This window comes from Gigantopelta aegis, chromosome 4 (assembly GCF_016097555.1).
Source record: "Gigantopelta aegis isolate Gae_Host chromosome 4, Gae_host_genome, whole genome shotgun sequence".
NCBI lineage: Eukaryota > Metazoa > Mollusca > Gastropoda > Neomphalida > Peltospiridae > Gigantopelta > Gigantopelta aegis.
This window is the reverse complement of record NC_054702.1, coordinates 4,552,283-4,580,114: the sequence shown is the minus strand read 5'-3', so window position 1 is coordinate 4,580,114 and position 27,832 is coordinate 4,552,283. Positions and strand designations below refer to the sequence as shown.

At 36.9% G+C, this 27,832-nt stretch overlaps 1 protein-coding gene across 1 annotated transcript; it reads right to left on the bottom strand.

Annotated features, from left to right (window-relative positions):
• Positions 1-694: 694 nt before the first annotated feature.
• Positions 695-27,832, bottom strand: LOC121372084 (glucose dehydrogenase [FAD, quinone]-like). The gene is given in 13 exon segments (XM_041498347.1): positions 695-1,608; positions 2,680-2,902; positions 3,704-3,875; positions 8,522-8,673; positions 8,847-8,997; positions 12,428-12,595; positions 13,143-13,260; positions 16,044-16,057; positions 16,101-16,228; positions 16,953-17,142; positions 17,361-17,566; positions 20,808-20,952; positions 27,716-27,832. Coding segments are annotated over 12 exon segments (1,743 nt in total). The 5' UTR covers positions 20,893-20,952; positions 27,716-27,832; the 3' UTR covers positions 695-1,472.

Here is a 27,832-nt window from a genome sequence, read left to right as displayed (position 1 = left end):
AATAAATTATTTAATGAAGTCGATGTTTTAAAAAAAGGGTAACATCTAAAAAGTACTTCATTAAAATGATCTGTTAATTCCTTAAAACGTAATTGCAAACGTGACATCCACTCCAGGAGTGATGTGTGATATATCAGCAATAATTCTAGCATGTATGGCATATTATATTTAATACTTAACAAAATGCCATCAGAAGTTAAAATATATGGCTTTCAAATTACTGTTATATGCTGCACCAAAAAATAGGTGCACTTTAAACTTTGACCCAGAGGGGAGTGTGACGTAGCCCAGTGGTAAAGCGCTCACCTGATGCGCGTCCGGTCTAGGTTCGATTCCCGCCTGTTGCCCATTGGACTATTTCTCGTTTCAGCCACTGGTGTTCTATTCTGTCTATGGGATGGTGCATATGAAAGGTCCCTTGCCACTAATAGATTATATATCAGAATTTCCAAATGTTTGGCATCCAATAACCGATGATTAATAAATCAATGTGTTCTAGCGGTGTCGTTAAAGAAAAAAAACTTCAACTGTTGACTCAGACGTAACGCTGTTTGGTAAACAGTTACCAATAAGATCCAAGGCTTTGATACTCACACTAAAGTGTATAAAAACATCACTGACACAGTCTTCACTTGTACCGACCATAATTCACGATAGTCACACCACACTATACAAACAACATCAACGCTGGTAAAATCGTAGTATACATTTTTATTATTTATACAATAAAACTAAATGGAGATGTTTGTTTTCGTGATAATATTATAGAATAATCTTGTCATTGTATTATTTAATGGTAGATTGACAAACTCTCGCCATGATATAATTTGTTGGATTTATGGTATTATATAATTTCTGATTTTTTTATTTCAATGATGGTATGGTGAAATTACATTTAATGTCTTTCGTGATCTCTGTTGCTGTGTGTGGAATCTCTGGACTATAATATGGGTTATAATGTGAGTTATTGGCATGAAGATCTTCTGGCAATATCAGACACCCCTTTTATGTCCTATACTATGCAATAGTTAAGTAAAATGCTTTAAGATATCAAGGTACATTCCCAAAGTGGCACATGCCATATGTTGGTATTTTAAAGGTTTTTGTAATGAAGTAAAAAATTCTTGATGAAAAACAAAAACTGTATATAGAGAAAATATATAGAGAAAATATACCATATATATAGAGAGAGAAAATATTCATTGTTAATCCACTAAAATGCAAGTCAGACATTTGTCGATAAGCAGATACAGTTCAAATTTAAACTGCGATGTCACGTGTTGACCTGTCTTATTCAAATTTGAAATAATATAACTTTATGATTATAGTAGTGTTTGAAATTATTTCTATATCTTATGTGGGCATTTTATTCAAGGCATTATGTTTACATTTCACACAAAAAAAGTATAATAAATAATTATTATTATGCAACTTTGAGACTGTTCTTCTAATGGAAGTCGTTCAAATCCCTGTCATACAGAGTTCTTTCCCTTAATCAAATCGGCTGCCTTTTCTCCAATCATAATACAAGGAGCATTGGTATTTCCGGAAACGACGTTGGGCATAATGGAAGCATCAGCTACACGCAGACCAGATATACCTTTTACTCTGAAATAACAAACAGAGGAAAGGAATGGAATGCTTGTTTAACGACAATTTATTGTAGTTTAAACCACCCCTATTCGGTGTCCAACGTTTTGGTATTTCAACGTTTTGGAAAGAGACAAAAACAGAGACAAAGATAGAAGCAAAAGTGTATGTGTGAGAGATAGAAAGTGTGTGTGTGTGTGTGAGAGAGAGAGAGAGAGAGAGAGAGAGAGAGAGAGAGAGAGAGAGAGAGAGAGAGAGAGAGAGAGAGAGAAATAGATAGAGAGCGGGGGGAGGTCACTCGCTGCCACCACATTATACACCCCTACTGATCCTTGATACGAGGTATTATAATTTAAAAGTACTTTCCCGTTGACAGAATGTAGTACATACCTCGGCCTGCGATTCATTTCTAAAACAATATTGTCATGCACAAGGGGCAGTACAATATCCCTCCATTTTAAAATACAATTCTTAATACTAAGATGGCGTGGGTATCTAAACGCTATCTGTGTTGAAGATATGATCCATTTGAAATATTTTTATATAAACATATCACATTCAAAACGGATACTGTGTTTAAGATATAGTACATTCAGAATAAATTTATGTCAACACTGTCACTGTACTGAAGATGGAGGACATTCTGAATGTATTTATATAAACACACCATAATCTAAACAATCACTGCGCGTTTAAGATAAAGAACATTCAGATATATATATATATATATATATATATATATATATATATAAACACATCACATTCAAAACGGTCACTGTGTTGAAGTACATTCAGAATTATGGAACGGGATGTAGTGGTACATGGCATATCCAAACAGTGACGGGTAGCAGGATCGGCGAAACACGACTGATCAATCACTAATTAATGTATGTACTGTCCTGTCTACGGGGAAGTACATATAAATTACACTGCGTTTCATCTTTGGTAGATGTTGCCAATGTGGGTGCAATGGGATTATTCAAGTGAGCAAATCAAACAACGGCTATTCAATGTGAAATGTAAACAAGCATGCCGATTGGGCAGATTTCGGAAGGTAAGGACAATATATAAATATCCGATGAGTCTTACATGAGATGAGGGTCGACTACAGTGGAGGGGTCTGCGATCGCCCCCATCCTGCAGGTACCAATGTGGTGGAACACGTAGATGGTGATTGACCTGACGTAACACTGCCAATACTCGTCAGAGTCGTAGGTGTACTGACTACACGTCGGGACCCTCGTCGTGTCCAGTCGGGCTCCGATATCTCTGAACGCTTTAGTCTTCAGTAGTTTCTGAAATATCCGAACACCTGAAGAGAAAGAAGAACAAAGTAAACTCTCTAGTCCGTCTGCCGGTGAGCAGCAACGGGTAATTTATATGCTTAGACAGTACATACCACAGCCGTTGATGTACTAATCGTGGGACCCTGAACGCTATCGACCGTGCGACCCACTGAACCAAAACTGAACTCTTTACTACTGGACCTACATCTATTCCACCTTTAACTGATGGAAAAGATAACAAATCAAAAACAAATCAACGACATTTAACACATCTGTGCATTTTAACTATCAAAGATTGTCAAACTATCAAAGATCGTCGTTAAACTATCAACTATTTTAAAACTTTCCAGTCCAGTATCTTTTATAGATACCTATGTGAGTTTAATATCTCATCTGGGCAAACGTTAGGTCTTTTCCACATATCTTGTTACTCTGATCACAGGAGTTCGGGCTCCACATTGTGTAGGAGGCAGGTTGATTTTTTCCCCGAATTAAATAAAAATGGATAAAAAAACAACTTGCATTATTATTACCAAAGAGCCAAATAGGGTTCCAAACGATCCACTACGCCTTTTTACGTGTATTACAACAAACAGTTACTGATATTGTGAGAAGAATGAAGAAAATACATGGTGAAAAGTTTGCTCATTTTGCCAGAAAATCACCGTGGTTTTGCTTGGAAGCGATGGTTTGCTACAGCGCTAGGTGGGTGGTGACAGCTAACCCCCACCACTACGTTCTCAATGGGTAGTATCTGAAAGTGGCATAAACTCCCTACCACCCCTATCCCTCATGACAAACAAACAGAGATGCTAACAAAATTATACCTCTGTATATGACCATCATATCTTCTGTCACCATGAGGTAGTTTGGTTGTATTACTGGATATTCAAACGGGTTCGAGCTCCGAAGACGAATTGTCCCGACACTCTGAGGTCGTAACACCATAGGGACAATAGCAAACCCTTCTGCTGCGTCCCATTTCAACTGTTCACTGACCTACAATAAAATCACGTTCTGTTATGTACCTCCAAACAAAATTGCATCCGGCCTTGTCAAAGTGCGAGATGCATCCAACTTTTGATAGAGCCGTTAATACCAGAAGTCCTGCCTTTGGTAATGTGACAAGTGTTTATTGCCAAAAAGATTACTTTTATCTGGACAATAAATGTATGCAATTTTATTTCATCTAGTACCACTGTGCATAGGCGTACGAGCTCCTAATTTTGTAGGGGGGACAGGCTGGCTTTTGCCAGAATTAAACGAAAATGCCCGAATCTGGATAACAACATTGATTAATATTAGCATCACTACCATTATAGGGTTGCAAACGAATCACTACACATGTTTACATGGATTACCAATTTTGAAGGTAGACTGATGGAAATACAAGACAAAAATGTATCAATATTTTGAGTTTTTGCTTCAGCATTAGGAGGGAAGTTACACTCCCGCCCCCTGTCTCATACGCTTATGGTCAAGTAGCCTTGTGCTTGAAGCATGTATGGGATAAAACTAGCAATAATAATTTTGTGCTAAACTAAGATGTTTTATAAACATCGAGTTATATCGAAACTGAACCATGAAAGGTTTCACTTGTTTTCACTTGGTTATACTTTGTTAGATGGGTTGGAGGATTACTATTTATGGGTTATACTTTGTTAGATGGGTTGGAGGATTACTATTTATGGGTTATACTTTGTTAGATGGGTTGGAGGATTACTATTTATGGGTTATAGTTTGGTTCACATATCGTGTCTACCGAATATTCGAATCAAAGATAAATTGAAATGCTTGAAAGTAACACTGGAATAGAAACTAAAACCTGAAATGCCTATATCTGGTTGGCTAAACAAATTATACAGCTGGTCTGATTGGCTTAACAAATTACACAAACGGATCTAATTGGCTGAACAGAATTGTAGCATAGACTTTATTGGTAGAATATATTAATGCAAATTATTCAACGGATCTGATTGGCTGAACAAACTATACTTCATATTCATTCCTCTTATATGTTGGATTCCAACAGGTCATAAGAATCTATATATCGCGGGGTCCAGCAAATGCACAACCAAATACTTGTCTCAAAGATTGAACATTATCCTGATCACTATCAAGGATGGCCTTTATAGGTATTGCCAAAAAGTCTTCCAGATAAGTGGTATTAATCAAATGTCAATTATCAAGAATACCAAAGATTTACTTGGAATCATTCACTCTCAATCTAGATCAAGATCACTAATATTAAAATATTTTGTTTTTTAACATCATACATTATACACAACAATCCCCACGACAAACTAAAGGAACAATTCTATTCATTAATCAACGGAACATTTCTTACAAAGAACGGGGAATGAACATATCTGTCCATTCTTATTTTCCGCGGATCTGAACAATTCGTAAAGACCAAGAGTGAATGCAGACAAAATATACTGAGACAGAGATATAATCTATATCTGTACTCTTCGCTATATTAGCGACCTTATATTATTCAATAATAGTAGGATTACAGATTATGATCCACTGATTTACTCACGGGTGTTCGAAATGAAAGAAACATCTGAAGGTATTAGATCAGTTTCACACCTCGATCTGTGCTTAGAGATTCAAAGACACAAATCTGCAAATTAAGCTGTATGACAAAAAGGGATGACTTTCCAGTAGTCAATGTTTCCTTTATGTCAAGCAATATACTATCTGTACCAGCTTTTAGTGTCTACATATCTCAACTTCTAAGATACCTTAGAGTATGTTCATTGTATGCAGATATCAGACAACGCCATATCATTCTGGCACAGAAGTTGTTCAATCAATTATGATGCCCACGGACTCCCGCGGAAATCCACAAAGGTTTATGGTAGACATTCGGAGGCTATATCTACAAATTACGAATATTCGCTGACCAAACTTATGGCTGATGTTATTCCATATGTTGATCTTATGCATACGTTTTCACCTATTTGGTGAAACGCTTACACATTTATTATTGTTTTCATCGTTTTAGATGAAATGACCAACTTAAGTTTTGGGTCGGTTTGACACGACTTACTTAGAACATAACAAAGGTACAGTATAGTTTTAGTAAGATACACAAATATATATGTACATACAAAGCATCTACATATTTACACAGCACAGTTCATACTATTTCGTACGACGTGTCATTCACGAATCACTGGTTGGAATAGGAACACTCAATAGCTCCACCGAGAAGATCGATTCTTCACTGTTGTCTGATTTCAAACGAACGAATTACAACCGTGCGAAAACCTCACTAGTCTGGGCACACTCAACTTCAAAATGACCACATGCCTTTAAATGGGTTAAGTAGAGCCCCACGACTGGTATACCAAGGGTTTTTGTATGTGACGTCGTGTCTGATATAAAAGGTCTGTGCTGCTAATGGGTTAACAAGAGCCCCACAACTGGTATACCAAGGGTTTTTGTATGTGACGTCGTGTCTGACATAAAAGGTCTGTGCTGCTAATGGGTTAACAAGAGCCCCACGACTGGTATACCAAGGGGTTTTGTATGTGACGTCGTGTCTGATATAAAAGGTCTGTGCTGCTAATGGGTTAACAAGAGCCGCACGACTGGTATACCAAGGGTTTTTGTATCTGACGTCGTGTCTGATATAAAAGGTCTGTGCTGCTAATGGGTTAACTAGAGTCCCACGACTGGTATACCAAACGCTTTTGTATGTGACGTCGTGTCTGATATAAAATGTCTGTGCTGCTAACGGGTTAACTAGAGCCCCACGACTGGTATACCAAGGGTGTTTGTATGTGACGTCGTGTCTGATATAAAAGGTCTGTGCTGCTAATGGGTTAACTAGAGTCCCACGACTGGTATACCAAGGGTTTTTGTATGTGACGTCGTGTCTGATATAAAAGGTCTGTGCTGCTAACGGGTTAACTAGAGCCCCACGACTGGTATACCAAGGGTTTTTGTATGTGACGTCGTGTCTGATATAAAAGGTCTGTGCTGCTAATGGGTTAACTAGAGTCCCACGACTGGTATACCAAGGCTTTTTGTATGTGACGTCGTGTCTGATATAAAAGGTCTGTGCTGCTAATGGGTTAACTAGAGTCCCACGACTGGTATACCAAGGGTTTTTGTATGTGACGTCGTGTCTGATATAAAAGGTCTGTGCTGCTAATGGGTTAACTAGAGTCCCACGACTGGTATACCAAACGCTTTTGTATGTGACGTCGTGTCTGATATAAAAGGTCTGTGCTGCTAATGGGTTAACTAGAGTCCCGCGACTGGTATACCAAGGGTTTTTGTATGTGACGTCGTGTCTGATATAAAAGGTATGTGCTGCTAATGGGTTAAATAGAGTCCCACGACTGGTATACCAAGGGTTTTTGTATGTGACGTCGTGTCTGATATAAAAGGTCTGTGCTGCTAATGGGTTAACAAGAGCCCCACGACTGGTATACCAAGGGTTTTTGTATGTGACGTCGTGTCTGATATAAAAGGTCTGTGCTGCTAATGGGTTAACTAGAGTCCCACGACTGGTATACCAAGGGTTTTTGTATGTGACGTCGTGTCTGATATAAAAGGTCTGTGCTGCTAATGGGTTAACTAGAGTCCCACGACTGGTATACCAAACGCTTTTGTATGTGACGTCGTGTCTGATATAAAATGTCTGTGCTGCTAATGGGTTAACTAGAGTCCCACGACTGGTATACCAAACGCTTTTGTATGTGACGTCGTGTCTGATATAAAATGTCTGTGCTGCTAACGGGTTAACTAGAGTCCCACGACTGGTATACCAAGGGTTTTTGTATGTGACGTCGTGTCTGATATAAAAGGTCTGTGCTGCTAATGGGTTAACTAGAGTCCCACGACTGGTATACCAAACGCTTTTGTATGTGACGTCGTGTCTGATATAAAAGGTCTGTGCTGCTAATGGGTTAACTAGAGTCCCACGACTGGTATACCAAACGCTTTTGTATGTGACGTCGTGTCTGATATAAAAGGTCTGTGCTGCTAATGGGTTAACTAGAGTCCCACGACTGGTATACCAAACGCTTTTGTATGTGACGTCGTGTCTGATATAAAAGGTCTGTGCTGCTAATGGGTTAACTAGAGTCCCACGACTGGTATACCAAGGGTTTTTGTATGTGACGTCGTGTCTGATATAAAAGGTCTGTGCTGCTAATGGGTTAACAAGAGCCCCACGACTGGTATACCAAGGGTTTTTGTATGTGACGTCGTGTCTGATATAAAAGGTCTGTGCTGCTAATGGGTTAACTAGAGTCCCACGACTGGTATACCAAGGGTTTTTGTATGTGACGTCGTGTCTGATATAAACGGTCTGTGCTGCTAATGGGTTAACTAGAGTCCCACGACTGGTATACCAAGGGTTTTTGTATGTGACGTCGTGTCTGATATAAAATGTCTGTGCTGCTAATGGGTTAACTAGAGTCCCACGACTGGTATACCAAACGCTTTTGTATGTGACGTCGTGTCTGATATAAAAGGTCTACGGTAGTGTAAACGTTATAAGATCTTCGACAATGTTTTTGTTTTGGGAACATTTAATATATCAGTCCATCTTGACCAAACTATTTAACTCATGTAAGTAAATAGTTTTATAATTTAAATAATTTTATATTAAAATAATTTGTTACCTTGGAGTCTAAACTAATCAATCGCTCGATATGTTTTCTTTCCGGCAAATTGACGAGCATGTGGAATTCCACATCAGGGTTTCCATATTGCAGGTCATCTCGAGTCCTGGCAAAGGCAGTAGCCTCATTGCCGCATGGTGTTGTGAGGTAACCTTTAAACAGAGCAATGCGTTGTTCAAACACATTACGAAATACTTAACATAATTCAGCCAAATAAAACTAAATCATTAAACATTTTAACGGATTAAACTATTTAATGGAATCATGTTTGTGTATTATCGGCAATGAGTACCCCAGTGTTTTTGTTTTGTACAGACCAACTCACCAGTTTTGAAAATATCATACTGCCATTTTGTCCACGATTTATTTAACTTTTCGGGACTCGTTGACAGCGGTTGATCTATAAGAACTCTAAGAAATGTCAGCAGGTGATCCTGAAGGTTGTCTCCCACTGGCAGATCAGCAACCACAGGAATCTGTATAGTATAAAGATATTTACCAAATATACTAAACAATACTGTATAGAAAGTATTATCATTATTATTATTATTATTATTATTATTATTATTGTTGTTGTTGTAATTAAATTTATGTTATATTCATTACAACGTAACGTCATCCTATTGGTCCAGATGTAGCAACGGGAGTTTGTTCATTTTTCGATGAACATAAACATTACGTCATCAGGGAACGTCATATCTGATGACGTCATTTTATATGGGCAAGTTGTCTTATTGGGCATCATTGTTTATTGATAAAAAAAAAAAAAAAATCTAAATAAAGTATGATTTTTAGTGTTATTATTAGCCTGTATGATTCAAATATAATTATAAGTATTGTCTGTTATTTCTTTTACGTTCACCTGAGTATGAACAAACAAAAATCATCTGCAAACATGTGAGAACGGCTTCGCCTATTCACACAGTTTGCGGATGATTGTTGTTTGTTCATACCACGATGAACGTAAAACAAATATATATATACTTATCATATAATATCTTACATTTTCAGTGCAATCAATGTATATACTATTTTTTCAGATCACATACTTTAAGATTTTGATAACTTTGCAAATTAAATGTAAATTAATCGAAGTCACGGCACTAGGGTGACACTTCATAACTGACGTATGCATTCACAGTCATCAAATAAAAACATTTCAATAGCAATTTCACACTGAAAGCTGCCCAGCGTTCTGAAAACAAAAAATGTTAAAGCACTAGTCTATTTTGATGTAAGGACATCCACAATTCGAGTTTGACGTCATTTCCATTCACAAGACACCTCGCCACATATTCTTATGCCATTTGAATATCTAATAATGTCGGACTGAAATTAAAATTGCGTGTATAGTTTACAAAAACACGTTGTATTATATATGTATGAGTGTGTGTGTGTGTGTGTGTGTGTGTGTGTGTGTGTGTGTGTGTGTGTGTGTGTGTGTATTTATTATATATATGTATATATATATACACATACACACACACATATATATATATATATATATATATATATATATATATATATATATATATAGTATAAATATTATTATCACAATCTGAAAGACAAAACATAATAAAAAGGTAATTATCACAAGATATAAGACAGAGCAGTAGAGTGATCACAAATTCTAATTCAACACATTTGTAAGAACGAATCTGATTGGATCTCCACTAAAAATTTCAGGTGGTAAAATCACCGATATACCGGTCGCAAATTTTGTGGCAGAAATACGTCATAGGTTAAGCAAAGAACATGGTTGTTTTGTAATGACGTCATAAAGACAATTTCTGTAGCATTCATATTACGTACAGAAGTCGTTAAATACTGAGACGTTTTTATGTCAGAAATGAACATGTCATTCTTTATTAGTCTTTATCTAATCACGAGACCTGATTAAATATGTCAAATTACACATCTATGTTCGAGCCGCTAACTGTCCGACCACCCATCGTCTGTTAATGGGCTGCCTAATGACGTCACCAGCTGGTGACGTTTATATACTTATTCTTACTAAAAGTGTGACAATTTCCTATTTAAAATCAACCAGCAAACAGTTTAATTAGAATAGGGATAACCCTACTGTGTTTTTCGATTTGCGGACATATATCGGTGGTTTTACTGTCGCAAATTTAATTTTATTGGCTAACGCGTCGCCAATAAAACTAAATTTGCGACAGTAAAACCACCGATATACGTCCGCAAATCGGAAAACATAGTAGGGTTATCCCCTAAATATAATAGACATAACAGTTCTGAATTACCAGATAATATAAGAACAAATAGCCCACGAATCTAAAATACATAATTAGTTCATCAGAATACAAAAGACACAGCAATACAATGAGTCTATCTAACAGAATAAACAAACTAGACCTTAGTGTTACCTGTTATACAGTTATATAATTGGGTTAGACTCACTACTAATGACACCATATAACTGGCCCTGGTATGTATAGCAGAATTAAACTGACACTAATCTGGCCGAATAAAGTAACCATATCAACAGCCTTGATCAGCCATAGTTTTAAGGCTGTAGGTAATCCACCAGAGTCACATTTCTCGTTTCAAATAGGGTGTGAAGAGACACGATAATGAAGTTTCGCTCACACAGGGCCAACCTCTTTTCCAGACAGCAATAGAGAATGCTGAGCTGTCGTGTGAGACCGTTTACATTACAATGAGTATGTTTTCAATCGTACATCACGAGTTTTGTGAAATATCTTGAAAGTATCAGTGAAATAAAAGTGTTAACAGTCACTCAGTGATGATAACATATTTTAGAGTGAAAATTTCACTATTTCACTCTAAAATGTGTTATCGTCACTGTAGAAAGTGTTATCTTCACTGAAAGAACGCCAAAACTATTTTGTTGCTGGCATTTTACAAATAAAGGTAAATTGCCAAAAGTTATATAATAAATAGAAATATTAATGTTTTTTGTCAAATATGATTTATATCTCATCTCGTGCAGTTTGCAATGATATGATTGCAAACTTCACAAGATGAGATATAAATCATATTTGACAAAAAAACATGAAATATTCTCTATTTATTACACCGCACAACAAAGAACGGACATGCACAGAATGACTTCCTAAACAACTAAACAAGACATGAAAATGCACTGATTAAAAGACCGGGAAAATTACCAAGCTTACCAAATGAAGTCATTTAGCATTTACTTAATTTAGCTATTTCGCTTTCGCTCGTGGTGTATGATTGAAAAGACACTCGTTGTAATATAAACGGTCTCACGCGGGAACTCGTTTAGTATTCTCTATTTATAACATGGATATCTCTTCTACCGCGACTGGTATTTTGTCTGTGGGATGGTGCATATAAAAGATCCTTTGCTACTAATGTAAAAATGTAGCGGGTTTCCTCTAAATGTTTTACTTCCAATAGATGACGATTAAAAAAAAATCAATGTGCTCTAGTGGTGTCGTTAAACAAAACAAACTTTATAATAAAACTCAGATCGCTGAGGTCTGCCCCATGAATCAAGTTAATACAACTGAAGTTATTGTGAAACGACTATCTTCGTATTCAGCAAGTGTTGAACGTGATAGGTTTAAATGACGGTAATCTGTATTGTTAAACCTTGGGATTTTGTTTGTTTTTCTAACACAAACCAATAAATGTAGTGAAGTCTGATGACGTTGTAAATATTTTCCGGCAAGTTTAAATCAAAATATGATAAAAGAGAATACCTTCGTAACTGAGTCATTATTACAAAGTAAACAGTTAGACAAAACAACACGTAAAACAAACAAACAAACTTAAAATAAAACCAATTCGACGATGACTGGATCGAATGAACAAATCATTCATACGCAATATGGATTGGGAATCCATCACTTAAGACATATGCTATTCAGTATGATATGGAACGTGGAATGATACCTTTAACTTTTCAAGATGCTCTTTGGGTCCTAATCCAGACAACATCATTATCTGTGCAGATCCAATAGTTCCAGCTGACAGAATTATCTCCCTTGTGGCTTTCACTCTTTGAACTCGGCCATTTTTGACAAACTCCACAGAAACAGCTTTCTTATTTTCTATGATAACCTAACTCAAATAGAATATAATTTAAATATCATAATATAAACATAAAATCAAAACCTATACTAATATTTATTATGGGGTATTTTAACCACAGGCACTTGAATCAAATTAGTATAAATATATATATATATATATATATATATATATATATATATATATATATATATATATATGTGTGTGTGTGTGTGTGTGTGTGTGTGTGTGTGTTTCTTATATCCCATTATATCCTTAAAAATACGAAAACAAAATCAAAATATACAAAACCAGAAGTAAAGAAAAGAAACAAGGAAATGTTTTATTTAACGACACACTGGCGTCCGAAATATAGTTACGGACCACACAGATATTGAGAGAGAAAACCCGCTGTTGCCACTTCATGGGTTACTCTTTTCAATTAGCAGCAAGGGATCTTTTATATGCACCATCCCACAGACACGGTAGTACATACCACGGTCTTTGATATACCAGTCATGCAGAAGTAAAGAGACATAATGTTTCAAATTGGAAATGAAAATCGTCAAAACGAGATATAACTCGTAACACAGTTTACCTTGGTTACATGAGCTTGTACAGCAATATGTAGATTTGTTCTTGTTTTTCTTGCAGGCCACAAGAATGACTTTGACGTGCTTGACCGTTTCCCATAGTGGACTGTCCAATAGCAAACCCTGTAACAAAATGTAGACATTTTATAACTAACAATGCTGTCTGGAATATGAGAAATGTTTTCTTTCCAGACTTGGCTTTCATGTTTTATGATGCACTGTACTACGAATTCGTCTAGGTTTGATACAGACTCTGATTAATCATTATGTATGGTCGGGGGAATGCCCGAATAACACTCTATTCCTACAAACAAATAATGACAACGAGCCTCGACAGTGCTGAGTGCCATTATTTTTGTCCAGGAATGGAGAGGTACTAGGACATTTCCTTACTTAAAATACACCAGTAAATAATGATACACATGTATGTAAGTATGGAGTTTATAGAATCAGACTTCATGGTCGCAAAACCATCGTAAGCTATGACGTCACTATGACGTGTACTATAGTGACGTCATAGCCTACGATGGTTTTACAAAGTTGTAGCACTACGATAGGTTCGAAAATTCCAAGCCTGGGTCCTGGTTCACAAAGCTCTCTTAAACAACGTCTGATCGTCCCTATAAGTCGTTTTGTATTGTACTGCCAGATCGCAAAGTTACGAGAGTTTACTGAATTGGACCCTTACAATGTATTACGGATTTGTCATTCACATTAAGGGCCAAAACACCCCAGGTTTGGGTCTGGGTCTGCCGAGTATGGTGCCAGTCCAAAATGAAACGCATTGAATCGAATGTGATAAAACACACTGCATCTGTGCTGACGTCAATTACAGATCTGGCAACAGACGTTATAGACGTGATATGTGCTATATGTTTACACTGCCACTGTATGTAAATATAGTTTGATTACTATTTTGTATATTGTACCTGAGAACATTGGTCGAGATCGTTAGCGATACCATTTGTATTTTGATACACATTTACAAGCATAGGGAGACGTCCTATATATCGATATGGTATGCAAGTATCACACGTTTTTATAACGTACATGATTATACATAACAAAGTTCAGCAAGTTATATACAATATTCATAAGTTAGACCAAACATCAAATTAGGATCGTATCGGGTTGCATGGGTCTACCACTCGGTTAGGCCTACCTGTTCTGTGAACTATACTCTTCAAAAAAAGAAACGCAAGAGGGTACAAATGGGTTATAACTCCGATTTTATGTTTCCTACCGGTTCATGCTTTGTGAATATAAGGTCATTGCATGTCCCAAACACATTCCCACGGTTACATTCGATAAAACGCAGCTACTGTACAATAAAGTTCCAAAATGTGAATATTCGCAATAATGCAGCCACGTGCAAACCATGTCACCACTGCACGTGCGTTGTCTGCACGTGCAACATGAACACCGACAGTATAAAAGTGCAGGGTGTTCGCTTGTCTGGCCTCTGTATCTGGCCGACAGTTGACAATCCAGGACATGCCACGTCTCAGTGAACCGCAGAGAAACAATGCCATCGGCCGACTAGACGCAGGCGAATCCAGAACGGCCGTTGCCAGGGCATTCCATGTGTCCCCAAGCACCATCTCCAGACTGTGGGACCGTTACCAGCAACATGGATCAACACGTGACCTCCCTAGATCCGGTCGACCACGGGTCACTACCCCCGGGCAGGACCGCTACATCCGGGTACGCCACCTTCGGGAACGATTGACTACTGCCACCTCCACAGCCGCAGCAATACCAGGTTTGCGCAGGATATCCGACCAGACCGTACGGAACCGCCTACGTGAGGTAGGAATTCGTGCCAGACGTCCAGTTCGAGGTGTCATCTTAACACCACAACACCGTCGACTCCGACTGCAGTGGTGCCAGATTCATCGACAATGGCCTCAACTGCGATGGAGACAGGTGTGGTTCAGTGACGAGTCCCGATTTCTGCTCCGACGTCATGATGGAAGATGTCGCGTGTATAGGCGTCGTGGTGAACGTTATGCGGCAAACTGCGTGCAGGAAGTGGACAGATTCGGCGGGGGTAGTGTCATGGTGTGGGCAGCCATCTCACACACTGGCAGAACTGACCTGGTCCACGTGCAGGGCAACCTGAATGCACAGGGCTACATTGACCAGATCCTCCGGCCACACATCGTTCCAGTTATGGCCAACGCCAACGCAGTGTTCCAACATGACAACGCCAGGCCTCACACAGCACGTCTCACAACGGCTTTCCTACAGAACAACAACATTAATGTCCTTCCTTGGCCATCGACATCACCGGATTTGAACCCAATTGAGTTCTATGGGACGAGTTGGACCGACGCCTCCGACAGCGACAACCACAGCCCCAGACCCTGCCCGAGCTGGCAGCAGCCTTGCAGGCCGAGTGGGCCACCATCCCCCGGGACGTCATCCGTACTCTGGTTGCTTCAATGGGCAGGCGGTGCCAGGCAGTTGTCAACACACGCGGAGGCCACACCCGGTATTGACTCCAGATGACCTTGACCTTAGTGGTGTGTCCTATCACTTACTCACAATGGACTAGAGTGAATTGTGAACAATCCTGCAACATTTGGTAATTATCGGACTCACCATTCAATAATTAAATCAATTCTCCAAATGTTACGACAATGTGGTTTTGCGTTTCTTCTTTTGAAGAGTATATGTATATACACACATGTGTTATATATATATATATAACACGTCAGTTACAGACCCAGAAGTCAAAACAATGCATGGCGGTTGTACCACACTCGCCAGACCCAGGCCCAGACTCGGACCCGGTGTGTTTTGGGCCTTACTCTGGTAGTTTTGGAGGCTTAACTAAGTAGGCGTTTTGTGTTCATTACTAAAAGGTATTTTATCTTGAGATTTCGTTGAACATGTTATATTACCAAAGACGTTTAATCTTGAGATATCGTTGAAGTGTTCACTATTATTTCCTCGGTTACCTTCCTGACATTCTCGTTATGATCTGTTTCGTTGTATCCGGCCTCTTTGGCCGCCTTCAGGAATATCGAAGGGAGAGAACTCGTGGGCGCTCGGCTCACCTTAAGTGGGCCTCCACGGTTGTGGTATTCTGTAAAGTATGACAAATATTTAAAATAAGGTCTGCGCGGCTGTAGTAGTCTGTAAAATGCATTGTTATCATATTGGTCAAATCCTGCGTTTACCCAGGATTGTTGTAACTACCAAGCTAGCCATGTCTGTGTTATACACTAGTGGTTTACGTTCCCACCAGTTTGTTTATTCTCTTGAGGATATTAGTTTTACACTGACGAAACCTCGAATATTTTAAATATATACATGCACAATTAATTTTAATGTGGTTTCAGTAAAAACTATTTTTTAAGTTTTATGTAAAATGTATAGGCCTGTTTTAATATCAGATGTGCCTAACAGGTGTATCTTTACAACTTGAACTAATGAACCCCTAACAACATCAAAGCTTTCAAAATCGCATCTCTGCACACGGTAGATGAGAAATGATGCTACTATAAATCACCGCCAGGTGTTTCGCCGTTAGTAATTCCATCACTGTCACGTCACATTATTATTCTAACTGCTAACTATGTTTGAAGAATCTACACTTGTGAACAATGGGATTGTAACTTTCTGCGCATGCAGTTTGCGGATTCGAACCCAGATCTGACTGAACGTGTGCATCGTAAACTGATACCACTTTAGACCACTCATTTGCATCATCAACTGGCCAAGAGTAGAGCTATTGCGTTCGCTCGGTTAACTGTTTTTGCGTCTTACGTTAGATGAATTATAATTGTCCGACGTGTTCGTTGTATGACCTGATTTGGCGAGCTCCTCGTCCTGCATGTCCTCTGATTTCTTGAAGTACGGAAGAACATCTTTGTAGCTCCACCCGTCACACCCCTGGGCCGCCCAGCTGTCATAGTCAAACCGGTTCCCCCGGACATACGCCATATAGTTCATCTGACTGGTTCCGCCCAACACTCGACCTCTGGGCCAGTATGACCTCTGAACAAATAAATGGACAAATATTTCATGTACTCGATATTTAGACGAGTCAGAACGAGTGAATACCTACGTTCTCAATTTTAGATTTGGTCTATGATTTCTTAGGTGACACCTATTAGATGTGCAACAAACAAACACCTGCCGTGGTCAGACAAGGACTAAGATGTGGATGTGGACAGCAAATGAAGATAGCAGGTGAAGTCAGATCAGTAGCTTACCTTTTCTTTCAAAGCCCAGCACGCCTGTTTCTGCGGTTCGGTGTAATACTCCCAGTCGAATTTCGATCTCTGACTGTTTGGTCCTTCTGCTGGAATGCTAGTACAGCCTCGTTTCTGTCATCCAGCCCAGCTTCCAAAACGAGGACTGACGTCACTATCTTCTGACAGTCGAGCAGCAATCACGGACCAAGCTGACCCGGAACCAACTAGTATTAAAACACAGCAGCTAATTTCAGATGATATAATTGACGAAAGCACATGTTTTAAAGACTATAATTGTTACAAGCATTGTAGGTGAAACCATGAAACCAAAGGTGTGTGTGTGGTGTGTGTGTGTGTGTGTGGTGCTACAGGGAGCAGCACCAAATCGCAGTTATCTGATCCCACGTGTTAGGAAATTGCGTTTCAGGGATCATGAAAAAAGTACAATTTGCAATCTAATTAAAAATAGTTCCACTATTACATGTGGATCTAAAGACAGCCAGTTGGAGCTCATGTCCACCAATCAAAACCTTACTTGCAGAATCCTGCCAGTAACACTGCGTAGTCCCCAATGTCCAGGTAACATTTCGTCTGTAAATAATAATTTAAATATTGACCAATCACACTTCGCCTTTTATAACGTTATTTGGGAGCATACACATTCTAAAAATATCGGGCGAATCTATTTTAGTGGCCGCAGTACAGCCAACCATACCAATACGTACGGGGTGGGTTATCAGTCTTCAATTTTACATTACAAATTATTTATTTTATAAAATAAAACATGTTTTACGGCATTCGTAATTCACACGAAATATGTCGTATACCCTCAGGATAATTCGGAATGTTTTCAATTTATTTTTAAATCACTGGCAGGATTCTGCAAGTAAGGTTTTGATTGGTGGACATGAGCTCCAACTGGCTGTCTTTAGATCCACATGTAATAGTGGAGCTAATTTTAATTAGATTGTACAATGTGTACCTGTGTATGGCTTCCTGTTGGGCAATTCCATGAAAAGGTCAACCTCCTACTCAATTTATGAATATTGGTTTAAACATCAATAATTGGTACAGTTTAAATGCTATAACTTCGAGATTTAATCTATAAAACTTTTCAAATATATATAGATCTATTTCATTGTTAATGTTTTGAAATGAAACACTGGGTACCCAGAACGATGATAAAGTAACAAAACTGGGACCAAACATTCAAATTTCATTTTAAAGTAAAAACAATATTATTATTATGTTTTTAAAACACTGAATTAAGCAGGTATGCATGAAATATTATAAATAACACTTCTCACACATTGATCATTTTGGGGGTGTAAAAGCCTTCCATCATTAGCACTGTACGTCCGTCACAAAATTTTATAGAAAGTATTGAACAATTTAGCTAAGAGCTAAATATTGTTTTGTTTAACGACACCACTAGCACATTTATTAATTAGTCATTGGCTACTGCATATCAAACATCAGAAGAAACTTGTTACATTTTTCATAATGCAGCAATGGACCTTTTTTATATGAACTTTCCCACAATCAGGAAAACAAATACCACGGCCTTTGACCAGTTGTGATAAACTGGTTGGAACGACACACAATTCGAGCAGATTTTTATTGTTGATGGGGACATATCTTTGTACATGCTCTGTGCCTCTGTAATGTTATGACCTTTACTATAAGGCTATAATAAGCAGTGTTTCTGTCTAGCCTACTAACTAAATACTTGAAGTGGGTCTGCGGAGCAGGGAATTATGATGTCAGATTTCTGTTAACATACATTAAGCCGTTAAAAACATTCGAAACAATCCCAATGAAAGAATTCGTAATAAACACTGAGAAGGTATTGTCTTGTCAAAACTTTCGTAAGATACATCGGATGACAATGTCAAATTGCAAACGTCCCCAAAATAGTCTGCAATATATTAAACTGAGGGTGAGGGATGAGGATGTTATAAATAAAGCTAATTATTACTAGTAATAAAAGTAGGCAGTTAAATAAATAGGGAACCAGGTGCATATTTCTGGTCCTACCCTGGTCAAACTCGGGGCCCTAGGCCTCAATCAGTCGCAGTTCTGATAGACATATTTTTCTTAAACAGACTTTTAAGCATTGTAAATGTGTTTTAGTTTCATGCATGTAAGACAAAAGCTGACTTTTGCAAATTTGGCCCAAGATTGTTTTTAAAGAAAAGAGGATTTAAGAAAACATAGATAAAAAATATATAGACAAATGAACAGGTGTGCAAATAATAGCATGAAAACGGGGATCTAGGTGAGCGCTCGGCTGATGTTCTGAAGCAATATTATATACCTGGAACCACCACCCTGGTGATCCTTATTTTTCCCATTCCAACCAATCCCTCACGATTGGATGCATATTAAACGTTATGTGCTGTCATGTATGTTGGAAGTGCAGGGGAAAGTAACAAATACCGTCTGAAGGTTGTGTTACAATTAATACATTTTTTACATCAATTGCCGATAATTAATTATTAATCAAGGTGATATTTTGAAGAATTTTTTTTATCTTCCTTATTTGTTTCCCTCAATTACTATCCTATTTCACAATTAAAGTCTAATTATGAGGTTTTGTGTAGAACAGTATTGATCTTATTTTAAAATCAATTAATTCAAATCGGACATGAAGGTCCGTCACACATTTTATGTACGTCCGTCACAATATTTTTACCATGTATCCGTTAGGTCCAGTTACTTTATTATGTTTTGAATAGGCAGTGATATTTTCCCTGATGTTCAGGCTGTATATAGAAATAGAAATTAATTATGTAAGCACTAATAATTCATGACACTGGCTTTTCACTAATTCTGCATGGACGTAAGTCACTCGCCTTTGAACTACCATTCCACAATTTCTGTCAGGACAAATATATTTTCAGGGGTCTAATATAAAACTCTAACTAATGGTTAAATGAAGCCATTATTTTCTGATTTTTATTTACTTTTTCACTATTTAGTATTTTCGTCGTCCAATGTGTACGACCGTCACAATGGAATTGCCCAGTTTGTGATAAAATAGTTTAGGAACACACAGACCGAACACAAAAGCAGACAGATAAGAATTATTGTCACATTGTGCGTACTTCAGTACATTGTGCGTACTTCAGTACATTGTGCGTACTTCAGTACTGGCATATGTCGTGTGCTCATATTAAGATTAGAACGTTCAGTCTGAAATCGTCGTATCTTAATATCAAATACTGTCTTACACTATTGGCGGATCCAGTGAAGGGAGGAGGGAGGTCATAGGGGTCTTATCAACCCACCGTTAATTTTTAGTGCCCTTTAAATAAAATGTTTAGTCATCATCCAAAATATAAAATACTAAGCTGCTCTGAAAATGTATCTTGCAAACTCGGGCTTGTCCTGTTTAGCATGTTGTGCGTGAACCCCTTTACAAAATCATTTATTCGCCTCTGCGTCAGGACATTACAAACGTACCTACAATGTAGTCGTAGGAGTTGTTGAGAAGGAACAGGTCATCTTCGTCGACGTTGTTGCTGTTGTTATAGATGTACGATCTCATCAGAAACGCCAGAACAGCGACGTTGACAGAGTAAGGACGGACGCCGGACCTGCCATTGATCTGAAAGAAGCTATATAAGGTTGTACTATACCAAATAAAATCCCATAGGGGACCATGTGAACGTCTGTTTAAAAACACTATATGCAATATATCAAACTAAATATCAGTACTACAACCCCTACCTCAAGTATTAACTTAAGAAAATGATATCTTGTATGGCTCATTTTCGGTATAACCAAATGTTTTTAAAACCACCCTAGTTTCGCACAAAATTTGAGTACTTTGTTTTTACAGGTACTCCATACATGTTCCAAGCACAAGGCTACTTGACACAGTGGTATTAGATGAAATAAAATTGTATACAGTTTTAGCCCAGATTTTACAACCAACACTCACATTTATAACCAATCACAGGACTTGTGGTGTTCACTTCTCTATTAAAAGTGTGTGTGCGCGCGCGCGTACATGCATGAATGCGAGTGTTAATATGTGTCTTTTTTAATGTATGTACTTTTGTGCACAGAATATACTTAATCTATTAATATCGGCCTCAAAAGGGAACATTGATACATGTATATATGTAAATGGAGAAAGTCGGATATGGTGATGGTTCCGTACAATAACTTAAATTACTGTTTTTATCCGATAGTATTAGGATCATCTCCATTATTATCTATTACTTAAAACGGTCTTGCATCTGCTTATATCTATTAATGGATATGTGGTGACTGTTCACTTCTTTTTGTCTTCTTTTAAAAAAAAAAAAAATTATTTGCTGTCAATATGATCAAGGGTTAGGAGACTCTTTAAGTGGCCTACATGGCCACTTGGTTATTTTAATGTTTAATTGGTTTCTTTGTCCTTTACTGTTCATTCCCTCTCTAAAGCCCAGTTCTCACTTGAACGATTTTTCGTACAACTGCGGTGCGACTAAAAGATTGTAGGGGTGTCGTGTGTATTTTGGACATGTCGCATGCCGGTGCGACATTTTTCAAATGTTTAAAATTATTGGTCGCATAGAGGTTGCACAGCACGGGAGTCGTACGTGGTCTTAAGTGAGCCGAGATGCGCGACTCCCAGCGGACCCCCTGCGACTCCCGTGCGACATCCATCAGACTTCCGTGCAACTGTCGTGCAACCTGTGCAAATCTCATGCGAGCGTATGCGAGCCCGGTGCAGAAAGGCAGTCGCATGGCAGTTGCACAAGTGAGACTGCGCGGGGGGTGGGGGGGGGGGGACCCTAGGTAATTCGTACGGGAATCGCACGGCTGTACAATTTTTTAGTCGCACCGCAGTTGTACGAAAAATCGTTCAAGTGAGAACTGGGCTTTATTTGTGATTCCTTTTTTTACAAATCTTTCTCTCGCTGAATCTCTGCCTAGTTCAAAAGCAAGAGTATAAATGTTACTTATTTCATTGTCCTCATTGTCAAGCAAGCTAGATACATCATTAAAATATATATACAATCATATTAACCAAAATGTAACATGGCATATTTACAAATCATGACACTGAACTGTCAGGGACTCGGAGATCCTGAGAAACGAAAAGATGTTTTGAACTACCTAAAATGCAAACACTTTGATATTTACTGCTTGCAAGATACATACTGCTTGCAAGATACACACTTTACTCAGGATTTAGAACCTTATATAGAAGCTCAATGGGGATACAAATGTCTGTTTAACTCTTTCACTGGTAAAGCTAGGGGAGTTGCAGTAATGTTAAATAATACATTCGAATACAAAATACATAAAATAAAAACAGATAATTCAGGAAACTTTATAGTACTGGATATAACGGCGAACAAAGAGCGAATAACACTTATTAATATATATGGACCAAATAACGATAAACCGGACTTCTTTTCTAAGATTTTACTAAATATAAAAGAATTTGATAACGAGTATTATATAATATGTGGTGATTTCAATTTAGTACTTAATCAAGATCTTGATACGAAAAACTATTTACATTGTAATCATCCTAAAGCACGTGAAAAACTCTTTTTAGGGATTTATATCCAATGCTAAGAAGATATACTTGGAGAAAATCAGACTCATTAAAATTAGCAAGACTAGATTTTTTTCTCATTTCAAATAATTTAATACCACATATTGTAAAGGTTTTAACTGACAATAGCTACAGGTCGGACCACTCTGGTGTAATATTGTATTTGAAACTAAATACAATCCAAAAAGGTAAAGGGTTATGGAAATTTAACAATTCACTATTGACGAACAAAGATTATGTAAAAATTATTAAGGATGTAATAAATAATATAATTTCGCAATATGCTGTTTTAATTTATAATGCAGATAACTTAAACTCTATTCCAAAAGACGAAATACAGTTTGTAATAAATGAACAACTTTTTCTTGAAACACTGCTGATGGAAATAAGAGGGAAAACAATATCCTTTTCGGCGTTTAAAAAGAAGAAAAATAATGAGTTAGAAACTAAACTTTGTGAAGATATAAACGAATTAGACAACGATAACACTAACTTTAAGTATTAGAAGAAAGAACAGAGCTAAGAAAAGAAAAATCGGAACAACTACACACTAATATAGTTGGAGAGCTATCAGTTTATAATTTTTAACAGGTTAACAAATGAAGACGCTCTAGAAGGTAAAATAACATACTCTGAAGTTTTAAATGTTCTTTAAAATATGAAGAACGAAAAAAGTCCCGGCTCGGACGGATTTACAGCAGAGATTTTCAAATGTTTTTGGACAGACTTAGGACATTTTATAGTTCGGTTAATAAATTATAGTTATACTATTGAGGAAATAAATTATAGTTATACTATTGAGGAAATGTCCCAAGTACAAAAACTAGGTATAATCACTTGTATCCCCAAGCAAAATAAGCCTAAGCAATTTTTGAAAAATTGGCGACCCATAACTCTTTTGAACTGCACCTACAAAATGGCTTCTGGCTGCATTGCAAATATAATTAAAATAGTCTTAGATAAAATAATAAATAAAGATCAAACAGGTTTTATTAAAGGAAGATATATTGGAGAAAACATACGATTGATATACGATATAATGCAATACACTGAAATATACAATATACCTGGTCTGTTAATACTTGTGGACTTCGAAAAAGCTTTTGATTCTGTATCTTGGTCCTTTATCGGAAAAGCATTAGATATACTTAATTTTAAAAGTTCAATAATGAGCTGGATTAAAACATTTAACACAAATTCAATGTCCAGTGTATTACAAAATGGTTATTTACAGAAACTTTCAAATTAGAAAGAGGGTGCAGACAAGATGACTCCCTGTCGCCTTATATTTTTCTAATTTGTGCTGAAATTCTTGCAGTTCTAGTTAGGAATAAAACAAATATCAAAGGCATTTCTATTAATGGTGAAGAATATCTAATTTCTCAACATGCCGATGATACTACTTTCACTCTTGATGGATCTCCTGAGTCTCTGTACAATACAATGACATTACTTGATTACTATTCTGAGATCTTCGGTTTAAAAATAAATTACTCTAAGTCAAAACCATCTGGATAGGTAGCAAAAAATATTGTAAAGATGTCTATCACCATACACTTTGGAAATTGGAATTGGGTGAAAACCAGTTTACTTTGCTCGGTATTAACTTTCCCATAAATTTAAAAGATATTATAGTATGTAATTTAAAATCAAACAAATTCTGAACTTGATAAAACTGTGGTCATTTAGAAAACTGACTGTCCTAGGAAGAGTTACAATTGTTAACTTTATTAATACCTTTTATTAATACCTAACATTAATACCTAACATTACGTATCTACTAATGTCATTACCAAATGCATCAAAAACAATTACAAATAATTTAAATAAAATGTTTATTTTTCAATTTATCTGGCAAAATAAACCAGAAAAACTAAAACGAGAATTATTAACTCACGATTATAAATATGGGGGTATAAAAATGCCAGATATACAACATGTAATGACATCCTTAAAATTATAATAATAAATGGGTCACCTTATTTCACCTTATTTCAATCTACTTATTTCAATCTACTACTGGTTTAAGTACAAGGGACCTAATTATATATGGGGACTATTTCATTATATTTAAAAAAAAGGAAAGATCAAAAACAGTTTCTGGAAAGATGTATTATTCAGTTGGGTATTATTACAAGAAAAACAAGTCTAAAAACTACAGAAGATATACAAGGACTGAATATTTGGTATAATACCAACATCTTAAAAAGTTACAAACCGTTTCTATATAATGAATATATAAAAAAAAAGGAATAATTTTCCTAAACGACATACTCGACAATGAAGGGAATATTTTGGTATTTGAAACGTTTAGAAGAAAATATGACATAAAAACGAATTTTTTAAATTATGCATCATTAGTAAATGCTGTAAAATCTTTCCTACGTTCATTAAACAATATTAATAACAAAACATTCACATCTGTTAAAGTTCCAATTTTACCTTTCTAAATGAAAATTCTACTGAACACAAATGCAGGATGTAAAGATCTGTACAATATGTTGAATAAAAAAAAACATAACTCCAAAGTCGCAGATAAAATATGCAAATAAAGGATTGGCATACGACTGTTGTACGTGGGAAAAATACTATGCTCTACCTTTCTATTGTTTAAAAGATACAACTTTAAGGTGGTTTCAATACAGACTGTTACATAGAATACTGGCTACTAATACTTTTCTTCATATGATACATTATGTTGATTCAAACAAATGCTCTTTTTATAATAATGAACCGTAGACAATGCAACACCTTTTTACGACTGCATTGAAGTAAGATACCTTTGGGAAGCAAAAAGTAAAGTTTGTTTTATTTAACGACGCCACTAGAGCACATTGATTTTTTGTCTTATCATCGGCGTCAAACATATGGTCATTCTGACACTGATTTGAGAGGAAACCCGCTGTCGCCACATAGGCTACTCTTTTATGCCAGGCATCAAGGGATCTTTTATTTGCGTTTCCCACAGGCAGGATAGCACAAATCATGGATCACTGGTCGGTGCAAGTGGTTTACACCTACCCATTGAGCCTTGCGGAGCACTCACTCAGGGTTTGGAGTCTGTATTTGGATTAAAAATCCCATGCCTCGACTGGGATCCGAACCCAGTACCTACCAGCCTGTAGACCAATGGCCTAATCACGACGCCACCGAGACCGGTCCTTTGGGAAGCAGTTAAAAAATAGATTTTTGAAAAAAACTGGTCTTTGCATCCCACTAAGCAAAAATGTAGTTATGTTTGGAATGACAGATGGTGATCTAAGATACGTAGTAAACTGGATAACTGTCAATATAAAATATTACATTTACAACATGAAAATACTTAAACAAAATTTGCACAAAAAGGCCATTGAAAATATCCTGAAAACTAAATTCCAAATAGAAAGATGTATTTATTTTAAAAATTGCCAGTATAACAAATTTAATGAACACTGGGAGAAATGGTTGAATCTTTTTGCTTGAAAATCGGAGAATTAATTGATACTACTTTCTTCAATCTCATAACTGCACATTTTGTTAACCTAAAGGAAAATTTGGGCTTGCTTGGATATACGAAAACTTCAGTAGAACCAGAAAACCAATCTTAATCTACAATGCGAGTAAATAATACATGTTTCTTTCTCTCTTTTTTAGTTTCTGTTTATCTTACCTCTTTTTTCTTCCCATTCATTTCATCTGTCCATTCTCTCTCCCCTGTCCCCCTCAGATCAAAACCATTATTGTATTCATATTTATGTATTGTTTTTAAACAAATTTAAATGTATGTAACTAGAAGTTGTTTCAATAGTGTATAAAAACATTATAAAACCATCAACATTTTAAACATCACAATTTAAAATGATTTATTTAGTTATCTCTTTAACAATAATGGAAATTTTGTTTTTAATATAATTATTTAATATATTAATGTAATTGATTAATACATTTTAATTTAATATATTCTCTATATTGAAATTAACTTTCATAATATGCGATGTAAGAATGTACATATATGTATGTGTATGTGTATGAATATATACATGTATTTTTGTAAGGCAATGACTCAAGGCTCCCCAATCTTGACACTGTCAACTGATCTGGGGGGCAATAAACTCATTATTTATATATATATATATATATATATATATATATATATATATATATATATATATATATATATATTCCTGACTATATTTTATGTATAACAGGCCCGTACGCAGAAATGTATATGGGGGGGGATGAGTAATCGAAACATTTGAAATGTTTGTTTGCCTCAGTTCACATCGTCGGACTATTATTTTTTACACATCCACGGACGGACCTCGGCACCTCTCGCACCCTCCACCCCCCCCCTCCTCCCCCAACCCCCCTCCCCAACCCCCACCACCCTCCCCAACCCCACACCCCCACACCCCCTGCGTACGGGCCTGAGTATACCTTACTGTAGTTGAAATTTTAAATATCTGTGAAATCTGGAATTATCATGCAGCTTTCACACGTCTATTTTTGATTCATTACTAAACAAAACCTGTTTTTAAATGACATAATTACCCGAACATCTATTTTATTGCATTATTTTCTAATCCAGATCAATACAATATGTATATTGGATGTATTCCTACAATATGTAATCCAGCATTATTATGAATAGAGTATAGTGAACCAACACTGAAAGCCAAATTGGGGGCACATAAGTGACCTAATATGCGGTATCACGTAGCACTGACTTCGATATGTTTTCTGTTCAACATAGATAAACATTTCCGTTTCGATGCAATATCTACCTAATATTGGTTTGACACATATTCTCACACATGTATGATATACTTACAGTCGTCTCGCTATGACAGTTGTCGTACTCGCTACAGGAAAAATAGAACGTTGACAAAACTTCAGTTGTTTGCCCGTCCTTATCCCCTAACACTTGTGTTGAGGTGAATAAACTACG